This window comes from Vitis riparia, chromosome 16 (genome assembly GCF_004353265.1).
Source record: "Vitis riparia cultivar Riparia Gloire de Montpellier isolate 1030 chromosome 16, EGFV_Vit.rip_1.0, whole genome shotgun sequence".
NCBI lineage: Eukaryota > Viridiplantae > Streptophyta > Magnoliopsida > Vitales > Vitaceae > Vitis > Vitis riparia.
In genome coordinates this window covers 5,092,899-5,109,060 of record NC_048446.1, presented here as the reverse complement: position 1 = coordinate 5,109,060, position 16,162 = coordinate 5,092,899, and the positions used below count along the sequence as shown (strand labels likewise).

The 16,162-nt window shown below is 33.0% G+C and overlaps 1 protein-coding gene across 4 annotated transcripts in view; it reads left to right on the top strand.

The window, feature by feature from the left end:
- Positions 1-16,162, top strand: part of LOC117934056 (ATP-dependent DNA helicase SRS2-like protein At4g25120) — a 67,013-nt gene that overhangs the window by 16,813 nt on the left and 34,038 nt on the right. For all 4 annotated transcript variants that reach the window (XR_004654415.1, XM_034855650.1, XM_034855651.1 and 1 more), the window contains exons 5-16: positions 2,646-2,844; positions 9,565-9,621; positions 9,700-9,805; positions 9,964-10,097; positions 10,241-10,315; positions 10,445-10,570; positions 10,642-10,773; positions 10,873-10,956; positions 12,859-12,972; positions 13,155-13,255; positions 14,440-14,506; positions 14,905-14,955. Coding sequence is in view for 3 of the 4 variants with exons in the window: in XM_034855650.1 (XP_034711541.1) it covers positions 2,646-2,844; positions 9,565-9,621; positions 9,700-9,805; positions 9,964-10,097; positions 10,241-10,315; positions 10,445-10,570; positions 10,642-10,773; positions 10,873-10,956; positions 12,859-12,972; positions 13,155-13,255; positions 14,440-14,506; positions 14,905-14,955 (1,246 nt within the window). In the remaining variant the exon portion in view is untranslated. The remainder of the gene's footprint in view (positions 1-2,645; positions 2,845-9,564; positions 9,622-9,699; positions 9,806-9,963; positions 10,098-10,240; positions 10,316-10,444; positions 10,571-10,641; positions 10,774-10,872; positions 10,957-12,858; positions 12,973-13,154; positions 13,256-14,439; positions 14,507-14,904; positions 14,956-16,162) is intronic.

Sequence of the window (16,162 nt, the reverse complement as noted above, 5' to 3'; positions counted from 1 at the left end):
CATGGAATTTGTGAAGGGATATGGTTAAAAAGGCTGCTTGAAGAACTCCAGCTTGCTCCTCACGGACCTATGAAGTTGATGTGTGACAATCAAGCAGCAATCAGCATCGCAAAAAATCCAGTCCATCACGATCGAACCAAACATGTTGAGATTGATCGTCACTTCATCAAAGAGAAGATAGAGCAAAAGATCATAGAAGTGGACTACATCCCTACACGGCAACAGATTGCAGATATAATGACAAAGGCTGTTCCTAGAACCCAATTTGACATACTTCTCTCCAAGCTGGGAATGATTAACATTCATTGCCCAGCTTGAGGGGGAGTGTGGAATTCCGGATTTATGGATGATTGTAGGATGAAATTAGAAGATATTACAGGCTGTAATTAGAGATTTGCTAGCTGTAAATAGTTGTAGATTATTTTCTATAGATAGAAGATAGTTTCCTCTCTTGTGGGATCTGACAGAGCTTTTTAAGGAATTACCAGGCTGTTGGTAATCTCCTATTTCCCTATAAATGTATATTTCTGCAGAGTAAATAATATGAAAGAAAATTCTCACAATTATCTTCAGTTAGTGTAGATTGTGTGAAGTTTGGGTATGGGCATATTTTTGGAGTGGGGTGTTATGGAAGCCAAGGGTTAGGTAGGAGGGATTCTGGTCTTTTGAGATAATAGGTATTGGAGTTAATTGATATGGAAGTGGGTGTGCATTTTGATTAAAAAAAGTGAGTGCATTCAATCTCTTATCATTTCAAAAATTGTGAGGACAACTTCATTTGGATATTTTCAAGAGTGTATAGGTCGGCCTGAAATAGGGGACAAAGTGGAAGTTGGGGTAGAATTAGGTGATATGAAAGTGCTTTAAAATGACCCTTGGTGTATCGAAGGAGACTTCAATGTGGTTAAGTTTCTTGGGGAAAGGAGAAATTGCTTAAGACGCTCATCAACAATGAGATTTGTTAGAAAATGTAGACTTTTAGAAACAAGAAATTAAAGAATTTATTCCCTTCCATTTAGGAATAGGAAAGTAGGGAATTCATTCCCTTCCAGATTGTATATATCAATAGTACATCTGTAGAATATTGTAATTATTGTTTTCCTAACTCAGTGCAAAATTTTAGGGATCTCCCTCTTGCTAATGGTCCTTATGTGGAGTGGTGGGTTAAACAATTAGTCCTCATTAAGGTTGGATAAGTTCCTTGTTTTTGAAGAGTGAGAACCATTGTAGTGGCTTGATTTAGAATATCCTCCAAATTGGTTACCAACCACTCTCTCATTGATGAAAAGGGGCAAAAAGCCATTCACAGTGTACAACATTTTTATGATTTCTCCTTATATACTCATTTTGTTATGAGTGGTGGGGTAAGGATTCGTTTTTAGGAAGACTTGTGGTAGGAGGAACAATCTCTATGATCTCATTTGCCAAATCTTTTCAAAGTTGTGATGTTAGAATTGTCCTATTTCATTATCCTCATTATCTCTTCCCTTCATTTTTTTTCCTAGAACCTCAACTTTCATCATATCTCACTAGCTTGGACATAAATGACCTTGAAGGATTCATGCCCTCTCCCATTTGTGTGCATGTGTTGCAGTTTGTCTTAGATGTGAAAATTTCATCATTATCATCTTTAGGCTCATTTGTTGTGAAATCTTTCTCTTAGCCCTTTCCAATCCATTCTTCCTAGCAAAATTCATATGGAAATTTAAAGCCCTATTTAAGGTTAAGGCCTTTGCTTGGCTTGTGGCTAACAAGAAGGTCAATATCAATGATTTCTATAGGTGAAAAAAAGTTACAAAACCCTTAGGCCTGACCATTACACCATCTGATTGGGGAGTGGATAATCAATTGATCATTTTTTTTCTTGCCATTGCTTGATGACCTTGGGCCTCTAACACAAACTATTCAAACTAGCCAAGTTAGATCGGGTTTCTCCTAGGAGCACAAGTGATATGATGACCATTTCCTTTAGGGGTTTGGGAAGTACTATTAGAGTTAATGTTCTATGGCAAATTGCTTTTCTTACTAATTTGGATAATTTGGTGAGAAAGAAATGGAGGAATTTTTTAGAACAAGTGGAGGACTTTAGAGATGAAATGGGATCTAATTTATTTTTATTCCTCCTTTTGGGCCTTTGCTACTTTAGCTTTTAGGGGCATTCCTCTCAATATTATTTAGTTTGATTGGAATTTGGTATATAGATCAAAAGGGTTAAAATAGCGAAGAGGGAGCAATGCTTTGGTTTCTTTTTGTAGGAGATGTATTAACCCCTTTGGAGTGTTGAGTCACTTTCTTTGTATAGTGTCATGTGATACTATATCAATGTGTAGGCTTCTTAGTATTTTGGAGAAAGTTTATCCACCTCTTCTTTTGATTAAATTTTGTAAATTTGGGAAGGATTCTTCATCATTCAACTGTACTTTTAAATCCATATCAAGGAAAATTTTGTTTCTGACAGAGAAAAAAGAACCAGCTACTGACATAATTTTTTTTATAGATAATAAAAGATGCGTATTGAATCACCAAAAGGGTGTGACCTTAGTATGCCATCCATGAATATAGTAGTTATTTGGTCCTATCCATGTTGGTTAAGAGTTCACTTCAGCTCATATAACTAATTATTAATTAGTTGGTTCATGATATAGGTTAGGACGGACATCAGAATTTTTAATATATGGGCATGGGCAGCAGAGAAGAGCGATTATTGAGGCTGTGCGGATATTCGAAACTGAAAACAGCAAAAAAAATAATAACGGTTGCAAAGTTGGTGAAGAGTCAAATGATATAAATTCTCCACAAAACTTCAAGGATAAGTCAAAGAAGTGGCAGAAGTTCGTTACTCAGGTTAGTGATTTATCAACTGTAATATAATTTGTTGCTGTATCTCATCTTTGTTTCAAAATTCAAAAAATTTGTTCCATTATGGTAAACAATTTTGTTTATATTTCTTTTTGTATCTTAAAATTAAGTACACCAGTCATTCTAACTGTGATTTGATGCCCATTTTTACATGCCTTTGTAGAACTTGTCATTCACTTGTGAACTTGTCCTACTTATTTGCTTTTGGAGCTAGGAGTAGTTTGATAATGGGTCTGTCTCTTGTTGGGAATTAGTTTAGTCTTATTTAGAATTTAAAAAGCTTTCTTAGCAAAAAATTTCTTGTTTGTGAGATTCCTCTTCATCTTTCGATGAACTTGTGTTTCTGAAGTAGTTCTTAATTTATTTAAGGTTTTTGTTGTAGTTATATTAGAAAATTTTGTCCTTTTTTTGCGTTGGTTTTTCCTTGCCTAGTAAAGTTACGAGTCCATGAATGTGGCCCCTTGGCATTTGTTTCCTTCTTTGTTTCACTTGAAGGATCTCTCTTCCTTATATTCCTTGTTGTCTTTCTAATAGTGCTTCTTTTTCCCAAAAAAGGAGGGGAAAGTTAAGGATGGTAATGTTACAGGGCTTTATGTTTGAAATAAAACCAAAGTCGACTTATTTACAAACCACTGTAGCTGTTGATGTTACATATTCTTGAAAAATTATAATTAGACAAGTGAATTTTTTATATCTTCATTGTTGCTTTCAACCAAAAAGGTGGAGTCAACATCAAGAGCAGTTGGAAAAAGAATTTGAAATTAAAGAAGAAGACTTAAATATGTTATAGGGATTGAAGTTTCTTAGTCAAAAGAGGGAATTATGATTTCACGGCAGAAGTATATTTTATATATCCTCAAAGAAACTAGACTATTAGGGTTTAGGCTGGTAGATACAAATATTGAGATCAGCCACAGACTTGATAAAGGATCAGAGAGTCCTTCAACTGAGATAGGGAGGTATCAATGATTGGTAGGTAAGCTAATTTGCCTATCACATACTAGACTTGTATAACATATGCTATGAGGGTGGTAAGCCAATTTATGCACAATTCTAAAGACCTACATATGGAGGTGGTCATTCAGATACTAAGATACTTGAAGTTAACCTCTAATAGTAGTATTTTGTTTCAAAAAACTGGGAGGATGACATTTTCAGTTTATATAGATGCTAGGTAAGATTAGGCATTGATAGGAGGTAAACATCTGACTATTGTGCATTCTGGGGAGGGAATTTGGTAACTTGGAGGAGTAAGACACAATTTGTAGTTGCTAGGTTGAGTGCTGAAGCAGAAATTCAAGCCATGGCTCATAGGTTGTATGAGCTTCTTTGGATAAAATTATTCTTAGTGATTCTAGAATTAGTTGGGAAAGTGCCATAAAGCTCTATTGTGGTAACAAGTTGGCTATTAATATAGCCCACAATCCAATTCAACATGACCAAACTAAGTGTGTTGAAGTTGATTGTCATTTCATTGAGGAGAAATTGGATATTGGATTCGTATGCACCCCCTATTTATCCTTAAAATGACAGTTTACATACTGACCAACATACTTGCAACTTGCAACTTAACTATTCCTATCTATCATAAACAAGCTGAGAATGAAGAACATTTGCTCACCAATTTGAGGGGGAGTGTTGCAGTACGTACCGGATTATACAACTTGTATAAGTTGGGATTCTATATAGTTAACTTGATATTTATTTCCTATAATTAGCAACTGATTTGGTGGAATAATTGTAAGCCTAGAACAAAATAATTTCCTTTTCTTTTTCCTATTGTAAACTTTAGAAATCATTTCCTATTTTCGAACTTCATAGAAACTTATAATAAAAGTTTATAATAAAGAAGACTTTCTAATTCTAAAAGGGCTCAAATAGAAACTTTAGAAAAAGTGACATTTTAGAAAATAAGAGTTTAGATATAGAAACTTCATTTAAGGTGAAATTTCTAATAAAAAGACTTCCCGAATTCTAATCTAGCAAATTTTTTTTTTTCCTTCCTTTTCTTGAAAATGATTTATCTCATCAAGTTGATGGTTTGGCTAAGAAGGAAGCTAGGTTTTAAAGATTTTATTGTGGATACTTGCCTTCCTTGATTGTTTCTGATTATAATTGATGCTTTGCCTTCTTTATTTGATTTTGTTGTTCCGTCTATTTTTTCTTTTAGAAGGATACCTCATCCTTCATCATTCTTTACATATGATAAAGGTTTTCTCAACCGTTGCTTGTTTTAAATCATAACCTTGTTGAGCCAATTCATTTTGTAACCCTAAATTATTCTTCTTCCATCACAAAACATAAAATCATAAACATTTCTAAAGATTTTATTGTGGATACATGCCCTCCTTGATTGTTTCGATGATTATAATTGATGCTTTCCCTTCTTTATTTTATTTTATTGTTCCATCCATTTTTTATTTTAGAAGGATACCTCATCCTTCATCATTCTTTACATATGATAAAGGTTTTCTCAACTGCTGCTTGTTTTAAATCATAACCTTGTTGAGCTGATTCATTTATAACCGTAAATTATTCTTCTTCCATCACAAAACATAAAATCATAAACATTTCTAAACTATGGTTCAACAATCAACTAATTACAGACTTTTATTGCATTGACTTGACTCGAAGTCTCTCTAGTGGAATTTACAATTTAGTTTAAATACTCCTAGAAGTTGCAATTGTAGAGGATTTGCCTCTTTTAGAACATGGTATTGGAAAAAGACTATCATACTTGGTGATCTTCAAAAGGAAGAGTGCAAAGAACAATCTCTTCAATGTTGATTAGTGAAATTGCATGTCGTGTCTTAATTAAGACAATCTCTAGTAGTATAGTATGATTAGTTTATAGTTGCTTAAAACAATCTCTTGATTAAAACCATGTAAAGATCGTTTATGCTCATTTGGTACAAATTTTATAGGCTTAGAAGAATTTCGTTTTGCTTATCTATTTCCTAGCGTGGAACAACATATTCTACATACATACAATAGATGTGGAGTAAATCGAGAAATGATAAGAGTAGAACTAAACTCACTTATTATAAAAAAAGTTAAAAATATTTTTTTTAACAAAAGAAGAACCATGTGCCAACAAGTCTAGGGAGATTTCTGCCCTCCATCCCTTTACCACTTGAACTAGGCCTCAAGGGCATCTTCGTGTTTCTAAACTGTGGTTCAACAATCAACTGATTATAGACTGTTTTATTGTATCAACCTGACTTAGATTCTCTTTAGTGGTATTTACCATTTAGTTTGAATACTCCTAGAAGTTGCAATTGCCAAGGATTTGTCTCTTTACAACATGGTATTGGAAAAGACTATCATACTTGGTGATCTTCAAACGGAAGTCTACAAAGAACAATCTCTTCAATGTTGATTAGTGAAATCGCATGCTGTGTCTTGATTAAAACAATCTCTAGGAGTATGGTATGATTAGTTTATAGTTGTTGTTAGGACAATGAGTCTATATTGTATGTTGGGAATTTTGTTTAAATTATTTTTTGGCTTAGGAAACTTTTTAGATAGTGACTTACTTTCTATTGAAGATTCAAGATTGTTGTTCGCTCAATCGAAAAGTCACAGGTAAGTCTAAAAGGGCTTGAGTAAAGACAAGTTAGTTTTTTCTGATAAGATAGGATTGACTTAAAAGTTTTAATTGAGTTAACATGTTTTAATTATTTTGAAAGAATTTTAAATTGAGAAGTTAAAAAGAAAAATCTTTCCAAATAATAAAAATAATTTGGAAATGAATTTTAAATTGAGGATTTAAAACATAAGAATTTTAAATATGAAATGTTTCCAAATATTTTTAAAACTCTTAAGTTTCTAAATTGTTTTTAGTAAAATATGATTTCTAAACCCTGAGTTTTTTTTTTTTTAATTTTATTTTATATAGACCCTACCTAAATGTGTTTTTTTTGGGAACATATCAAGAAAGACTCAACCTAACTTGCCTTACCATTTCCAATCTCTTAAAAAGGATTCAAAGTGTTGAATCTTAGGTTGTTTGAAGACCTGCATTCCTTTAGCGAGGCTGAGGTGTATTAATTGGAGCATTTGGAGATTGTTGCGTCGTTGACTAGGATCAAGTTGTAGGTTCTGGAGAGTAAGTCTTTAGGGTAAAGTAGCCAGGTAAATCTATATGACTTGATCTCATATAGTGGATTTAGATTTGAGGTCTTAGATTTTGTGATTTTTAATCTCCACAGTTAGTGTGGGGGTTTTCCACGTAAAAATTCTTTTTTTTTTTTTGATAAGTAAAGTACTTGTATGAGCACACATAAACTATTGGTATGGTGCATACTGAAGCTTTCATGCCACAGGTATCTGTAAAAGTATTCCAAACAGCCTTTCGTGATACCACGTAAAAATTCTTGTATCCCGTGCATGCTTATTTGTTTATTTGAGTATTTTCATTATATTGAAAATCCTTGATATTTTGCAGGATTAATTTGGGTTAAATATTCAACTCCCAATTTAAGAATTTTTTTAAATGACACCCATTGACCCCCCTTTGGGGGATACCCTATTGGGCTTTGGTTTTTCAGCTACTTAAAACCATGCAATGATCATTTATGCTTATTGGGTATAAATTTTTATAGGTGTGGAAGAATTGCGTTTTGCTTATCTATTCCCTAGTGTGGAACAACATATTCTACATCGATACGAAGGATGTGGAGTAAATCGGGAAATGATAGAGTAGAACTAAACTCACCTATGATAAAAGAGTTAAAAATATTTTTTTTAACAAAAGGAGAACCATCTGCCAACAATCTAGGGAGTGTTCTACCCTTCCCATCCCTTTATCGCTTGAGCTAGGCCTCAAGGGCATCTCTGTGTTCGTGTTATTATCAATAATTTTTTAATAAAACATGCACCATTTGTTAACATGTCCAAGAAGTGTTCTTGTTCCCTTTGCGTTTTGTTATTTAAAGTATAACTTAGGAAATGACATGCCTTTGGTGCTTTGTTTTCAATTATATTGCTTCCTAAATAAGTTCTTTTGGTCTGTCCCAAGGATATTACACTTATTAGTTTGGTCATAATATGATTAATCGTATTCCCGAAGAAAACATGGCCAAGCTTAGGACATGGTCAAGGAGTGTTGGTCACATATATAAGTGACGTTGGTGTTGACATAGTTGTTAAAAATTTACAATACATGATGCAATACAACGAGACAATACATTTTTTTATCAAAATTGATACGTGTTGTATTTAGTATCATATTTGAAGCATATCTTATGATATACAAGTTATAACTATAGAACGATACATACACCTTTAACTATTTCATATAATTTTAAAGAAAAATCAAATTCAAAAATGTCTTTCTTTAAATGATTATTATATTAATTGATTAAATTGTACGATGAGGTTAGAAATTGATCATAAAAGGGGGAGAGAGAGCTAAAATAATTCTATATGAAAAACTACTTTGGTGTTGTCAAGGCTCATGTAGAAGAAGGTAAATTTGTTCTTACAATGAACAATGAGAAATTCTCATTTAGTGAATTTGAATGTTGAAATCGAAAATGATAATGATTGATAAATAAAATATTTTACTTAATAAATTTGTTTTACCAACATAAAATGTGGGAACTTTGAAGATACTAAATAAAAACATATATGTCAACACCGCATATAGGTATATATGCCTAACAAAATTTGGAACTAAAAATTATATATAAACATTTAAAACGTTTATTTTGTGAATTTTGTGATGGACCTATTCATTAAACTCATTTTGTTAAATTGAACTTTTTAAAACTTTACCATTCAATGTTTTCATATGGTATGATAGAGCTCAAAATCTTCAAATCGTACTATCTTTTATGAAATTGATTATATATTATTTAATACTTAAGGCTTCCAATACATATGTACATGTATGCATAATTTTTTATTTAATTTTTCACTATATAAAAATACTTGCAATACACGATACAATATGATACATGATACAAAAAAAATAGAAAAATGGCACTCAATATGTTTTATGAGTTAACTACTATGGAAGAGTTTGTGTCGCTTAGGTGTACATCAATTGATTAAGGCTATATGACACCACATTTGAGCATGTTTTGCCAATAATAGAAAATTAAAGTTGGCATGAATACCATGTACAATAAGAAGTTTTAGATATATGGAAAGGTTGAAACTAGGAATGAAAATGAGTATTGAAGAATTTGAATTGAAAATTGTTAGATTGCCAATTTTCCTAAAAGCTTAAATTTGTAGAATTTGGGCCCAAACTGTATATCATGCACTCCAATACCCTCCCTCACATGTGACCTCATATCCACATGTGGAGAGAGAGACACATAGGCACATATAGACCCTACAAATAAACGAACCACAAAGAACCTCTTTTGGGCTTAATAAAGTGGAGAAATAAACATGCAGTTAGGTTTGAAGACATGACCTCTCATCAAATGAGGCTTTGATGTCCTATTAGACAACTAATTTTCCTAAAAGCTTAAACTTGTAAGATTTGACCCACATTTTATATCATGCCTCCAACAAAAACATATAATTTCAATCATGTTTTCAGAATGGCAAAGCCATTACCATTGATTCTTTTTCTGCTAAAACTTTTTGACAACTAAAATAGACACAGTTTTTGTGCTGCATTGATGCAATTGTTTCTTTGTTAATAAAAGTTATTTCTGGGATTGCTGCTGTAAAAATGTCCCATTTCAGGCTAAAGCTTCTGGAAAAACTCCTGAAGAATGTCGTAATATGGGTGATGAGATCGGAGTAAGCTGCTACCATCTGTTTCAAATATCTTTTTTGCTAATAATATTTTTGCTATTCTTAGATGTGGATATGAATCAGGCATCAATTCTTGGGAACTACAGTAACATATTGAGAACTTGTAATGCTCTGGACTACCATGACCTAATTAGCTGTTCAGTGAAGCTGCTAAGTGATTTTCCTGAAGGTTTGAATTATTTGTATATATGTAATCAGTTCATGCAAAATTGTAATTTTCTTGTCTGTTAACAATAGTTTATGCTATTTGTATCTGTGTAATCAGTTCATGCAAATTTAAAATTTTTCTTGCCTGTTCACAATATTTTATGCTCTTCAATTCTATAGTTTTCCGGGAGTGCCAGGAATCTTGGAAAGCAGTTGTAATAGATGAGTTTCAGGACACAAGTGCCATGCAATACTGTCTTCTTCGTATTCTTGCTTCGCATAACCGCATAACTATTGTTGGTGATGAGGATCAGGTGCTCTACATTTGGCAACCTTTACCTGGAGAACCTTACACCTTTTCTTTCTTTTTTATTTTTTTTTATTTCACTTTTCATTGATTAAATTCTGTTTACATCTAAAATTGTCCTGAATCTAAATGCTGTTCATATATTCTCAGTCCATTTTCAGTTTTAATGGAGCCGATGTTTCTGGATTTAATTCATTTCGAAAAGATTTCCCAAATCACAAAGAGGTTTGATTCCTAAATGATTATTCTTTTGCATTCAAATGGACTTCATAATGAAATATCCAGCGTATTAATTAAATTATAATAATTTTCATTAATGGGTTTATCTGAACTTGCTTTGTCATCCCTATTCAGATCAGGCTTAATAAAAACTATCGGTCCACACGCTGTATTCTTGAGGCTGCATCATCTCTTATTCAAAACAATATGAAGCGTTGCCAGTCAAAGAAAGTTCTTACTGATAATTCTACTGGATCTAGGGTATGCATTAATATGTGATTTTGTTATTTAGAGATTTAGACTTTTGAGCACATTGCCCCACTTTTATACAGGTAACTATCAAAGAATGTCACAGTGAGGAAGCACAGTGTGCATTTGTTGTTGATAAGATTTTGGAAATTACTTCTGATGATTCAGTTGCTAAGTACTCATTTGGCAGTGTAGCAATTCTATACCGGAGGCAGGTCAAGCTATCTGTTTCATGATCTTAAAACACATGAAAGTACTTGTATGAACACACATAAACTATTGGTATGGTGCATGCTGAAGCTTTCATGCCACAGGTATCTGGAAAAGTATTCCAAACAGCCTTTCGTGATAGGAAGATACCGTTTAACATTCATGGTGTGGCCTTCTACAGGAAAAAGGTTATCAACATCCTCATCCTCCAATTTACAAAAATGTTGTATGCAATATTTATGCAATTTTTATATTGAAATTTTGATTCCCATCATTTGCTATGATCATTTTATTTTGAACATGAACAATAAATTAGCAATTTCCTTTGAGTTTTGGGGGTTTTAGTCATGTTTCTGGTTTTGTTGCTTCCAGGTCATGTTCTGGTGATTTCTTTGCTTGGTTAGGCCGTCAGGATTCTATTATACATTTTTCTTGTACAGAAAATGTAAAAAAAAAAAATTGTTTATCTTTAGATGTTGCTGTATCTCCTTTTCTTTTTTAGCTCAAATAATATTGTAAATGAAATAAAACTACTAGCACATGTTTTTGTTGGCAAATCGGTGTAGTAAGTGCCAGATTGTAAAACCTAATTAAGTTGAGATTTTGATTGAAATTTGTTTCTTTTTCTGTATAGTTGACTTGATTTACTTTTTGATTTATTTCTTGTAACTAGTGAGTAATTTAGTGGAGTAATTCTATGTATAGAATAGAGTAATTTCTTTTTCCTTTTCCCATTGTAAACATTATAAATATGGAGTAAACATACCTAGTGAATATACAAGTGTTATTAAAAAATTATTCTCTGTTTTCATGGTATCCGAGCCTTGTGCTCAAAAGCTTTTTTCTCTTCCGTCTAGCAGCTCCAATTGTTGGCATTAGTTCCAATTATTTTTGTAACATTAGTTGCTAGAATTGTTCCTGGTCTGTGTCCTCCCCTTTACAGTAATCTTGTCCTATTATCTCCAATCAATCTATGATGACAGGAAATTCTTTTGAGACTCTTATTAAAATAAGACATTTAGAGGTATCTTTTGAGATGAATGAAGGTGTTTGTATTTGTTTCAAAAAAAGAAAAAAAGAAAAAAAAAGACATTGAGCAGCCAAAATTAAGACATCTCTATGGTTACGATTTTTCACTTTTTTTGAGTGACAATAAATATTTTTAATACTTATTTTAATCCATCTTTTTGGTGGATTTCTAAGTAGCAGATGGCTTGTGCCCCTTTCTTTCAACCAAAAAGTGGTGCTCTATGGTTTGTCATCGAAATATATATATTTTTTCTCTCCTTGATTCTTCTCCTGGTGTTGATCTTTTGTCATTTATTTTATGTTATGTTTGGCTTGAACTGAGTTTAGTTAATCTGGACAGAACAAAAATTCAGATTCTGGTATTCTTTTTTCATTCTGGACATCAGACCTCAGGTGGTTGTGGTGTAAAATGGTCCTGTATTGGATCCTTGATCCATGATAATAGCAGTGTACACCATTGATGTGAGAGCCAATATATATAAAGCCATGCTCTTGTATGACCTCAATTTGAAATTAGAAAGCCTGTTGAGAGGGGATTTGGATGCATGAGAAGTTTTTTCCCTTTTCCTTAACATTTAGCTTTGCTGACTGAGGCACGTATATTCTAACCGGTCATTGCTTTCTCTTATTCATGGTTCCTCATAAATTATACATGTATGTGTTGTTAGACTTTACATGCTAGGCTTGTTTCCTTTGGAAAATAACAGTTATTAAATTTTAATATAGGTAGTTGGATTCTAATACAATCTTAATTGTTGATGAACAACCAAATGTATATATGGTTGGGCTGCTGCCTTGTTGATTCTGTTGCTATTGCATTCAAGGGCATACGGGGTGTAGGTTTTGGATGACAAATGTTAAGTTCTTGTAGACTTCTAGTTCTTAAATATTACTAACAAGCGGTTTAGTTGTGTCATCAATTTTTTCTTTTGGAACTCCTGTGTTACCTCTTCTGCCTTATACTTGTCTAATTTGTATATTCAACTTTATTTTCTTATAAATGTCCAGCACACATGCATGAATAGCTACCAGAAATTAACAAAGTGCTTCATCTTTTATAGGTAGTTAGAGCCATTGTTGCCATGCTTAGAACAACATTATCTGGTTGCGATGATGGCTCATATCGTCAAGTATTCAAGGCTTTGCTACCTTGTGATAAAGAGGACAAGAAAAGGGTTTGTTCATCATTCATCTTTATATTGATCTTGCATGTGTTAACACTCTGGCGAATTGTGTTTCTTTGTTCTTGTGTGTCTGTATGTTCATTCATATGTTTTCATTCTTTATTTCAGCTAGTTACTTGCCCTGCATTAAACTCATATGTGGTTTTTGTTTATTTTTAAAAATCCTTTGGCAGGTTATTGAACACATTGATAAGATTTCAATTACCAGAAAATGCAGTTTTGTATCAGCTGCCTCTGATATTTTTAGTGCAAAGGTCTCCGGCACCTTCAAGAGGTTTTTGTTATTATTTTGTCAGCATTCTTCCATGAGATAACTGGTTTTTAGACATTATGAAATCTTAATAGTAGGTATACTAAAACCGCAGTTCAGTCATGTCCAGTGTGCTGAAAAATAACATGGATTTTTTATCATTGGTGCTTTTTATTTTATTCTCATCATGTGCTGTGATGCTTTGAGCGTTTTGAAGCTATCAGCTAGCTGTTCTATTAAGTACCCATCTTCATTTTCTGATACATGTAGCTAAATAAGCTTATATTTTATGCTTCCTAACTGGAAGCATTATAGACTCTGTTTTGTTTTTTTTTTGTTTTTTTTGTTTTTTGAAGTTTTGAATTTTTTCATTTTAGTGCCCAATGAGATTTTCTAGTTGGGCAATGAAAAAAAGGAAGTCAAAGCTAGAAGATTTTGAAAGGTTCAAATTGAAGATAGTTGACAAGATCTTAGAATTCAAAAATAAATTGAAAGCTTGTATTAAGATGAGGCAAAATATTTTAGTTGGATTATCATATAACACAACATTTCTTTGCTAGCTATTTCTTATTGATATTTCCAATATGACTGAAGAACTTTGTTTGGAACCAATGAATTCGTAAAGATGGTGGACAGTGCTAGGCAATATTTTCTTGATCATGTGGCTGAAATCTAGAATTTCCCATGCAATTTAAAATGCTATCATCAATTTCTGTTAGAGGTATCCTTAGTCTGATAATCTTGGCAAACACCATTGACAGCCATAATCAGGAAATGTGATGGGACTGTTCACTCTATTGCAAAGTAGTTGCATTAAGGGATGGACCATGAGCAACTGAAGCTTATTCATGTAAATCTTTCAGAGGATGGCATAAGAATTTTAGTAGCTTTCAATGAGCCCATAATTTTGTAGTTTTCATGTTATCTTAAGAAACAAAGTTACCAGTTTGTACATAAGCTTTCTAGAGAATATTGAGGATTGTTTTGTGAAGCAAATTATTGTAGCATCAGTTTATTAACTTCACACTAGTGTGCACTATTGCAATTTGGGTTGCTGAATTTTATTTTTTATTTTTGCCTTTTAACTTTCATGTCTTTTTTTTTTTTTTTTTCCCTTTCTTTTGGCATTTCAACATTTCGTGTTTTGCTGATAGAGCGTGTTAAACCTCACAACCATATATTTGATTGTGTGCTCTCATTGATCATAGGAGTCAACTAACCCAAGGACGCAAAGTGCTGTTTACACTAGACATGATATCCAAACTTGTTCACAGGGTAAGTATGTTAAGTATGTTCTAGAGTCATTGGTTACTGTGGAGTAATAGTTATTTGTGGATCACCACTAACAAGACAAACAGAAAATGTGGTTCTATGTGGTGACTTCCAATTAGAGAAACTACCTTTTGCAGGTAGTTGTAATACTATTTTGTTTGATTATCCAAAGTTTCAAACCTTGCTCGGTTTAATATATCTTCAGCCTTATAGGACCCCTGATTTTTGTTCTAGCTGAATTTGATGTTAAGCTTTTCTTGACCTAAAGGTTTCCATGAAGATAGCTTTTACCATAATCTTATACATTTCTCAGGGATTGCTCATTCTCTTTCTTTCATTTAGACGTGAAATTCATTTTTATTGAATCTCTGGAAATTTCATTTTATTATGGGTGGTTACAGGAGCAGTCAATTTCAGCTGTCATAACTTCAGTGGCAAACATGATACCTCAGGTTTGTCTTCTCATTCACCAAGATATCCATGTAGTAACAGTCAACTAGCAGATGTCGCAACTGACAATTACACAACAAATATGCCATTTTTGTTAGTCACTGATGTTTTTATTTTGCTTTTACTTGATGGTCATTTGGGATTTTTTTTTTTGGAGCATTAAAGAGATACAACTAATCCTCCATAATGCTATAAATAGGTACCCCGCCTGGAATTTTTTGTGGGGCTCATGTGGGTAAACATCCCATATCAAGAAAAATGCATCTGAAAATGTATTTTTCACTATCTGTATAATATATTATATTATTTTTATTAGTAGAAGAATATTTGTGGCTTTGTTGCCACTACAAACCAGATTTTCCACCATCCCCATGGTAGTGTTGATTTTCAGGCAACTTATAATTATGTAGACTGGGTTATCATACCCTTTATAAGACGGGTTATACACATAGTTGGAGGAGGTGGATCCATGGATGCTTTTCATCAGTTAATTTTATAGTGCTTGTTGATGGGAATGCCAAAGGTTGGTTTGGCAGCTCCAGAGGAATTTGTCAGGGTGACTCTACATTGGCCTTTTTGTCCATTCTGGTCATGAATTTGTTTTGTGGATTAATTATCAGGGGTCAGGACTCTGGTCTAGTGGAGAGTTTTCAGGTTTGTAGAAAGAGATCAAGCATATATCATCTTCAGTGCAGATGACACCTTTTTTTTTTTTCTCTTCAACAAAGGAAGAGGGAAACATCCTAGAATGCACTCCTAGGCACAAGAGTGTTGCAGTAATACTTTTGGTGAGTCAGATATTGTCTCCAAGAGGGTTTGCAAGGAAAGAGAAATATTATGAACATAAAGAAGGGAAGGATATGGATGGGAGTTGAAGCAAATAAAGGACTGTACCATAGGGTAAGCAAACAACTAATGGCAGACAGAAGTGAACTGGGCTACAGAGGGAGTCAACAATTGGGGAGGCTAGGGCTTTTGGACTATTGCTTTTAGATCAAATAAGGAGACGAAATATATTCGAATAAAAGTCAGTTTTCTCACTAATGAGTGAATCCCAAATTGGAGGATAATTCTCTTAAAGTGCTAATTTAAAACAACTAGAATTTAACAGTTCTACAACTCTATCTCAATATTTAGGTCAGTCTAACACATAATATGAGACTCAAGCATTCAATATATCTTCAATGAAGAAAATACTAAATCAAGAGA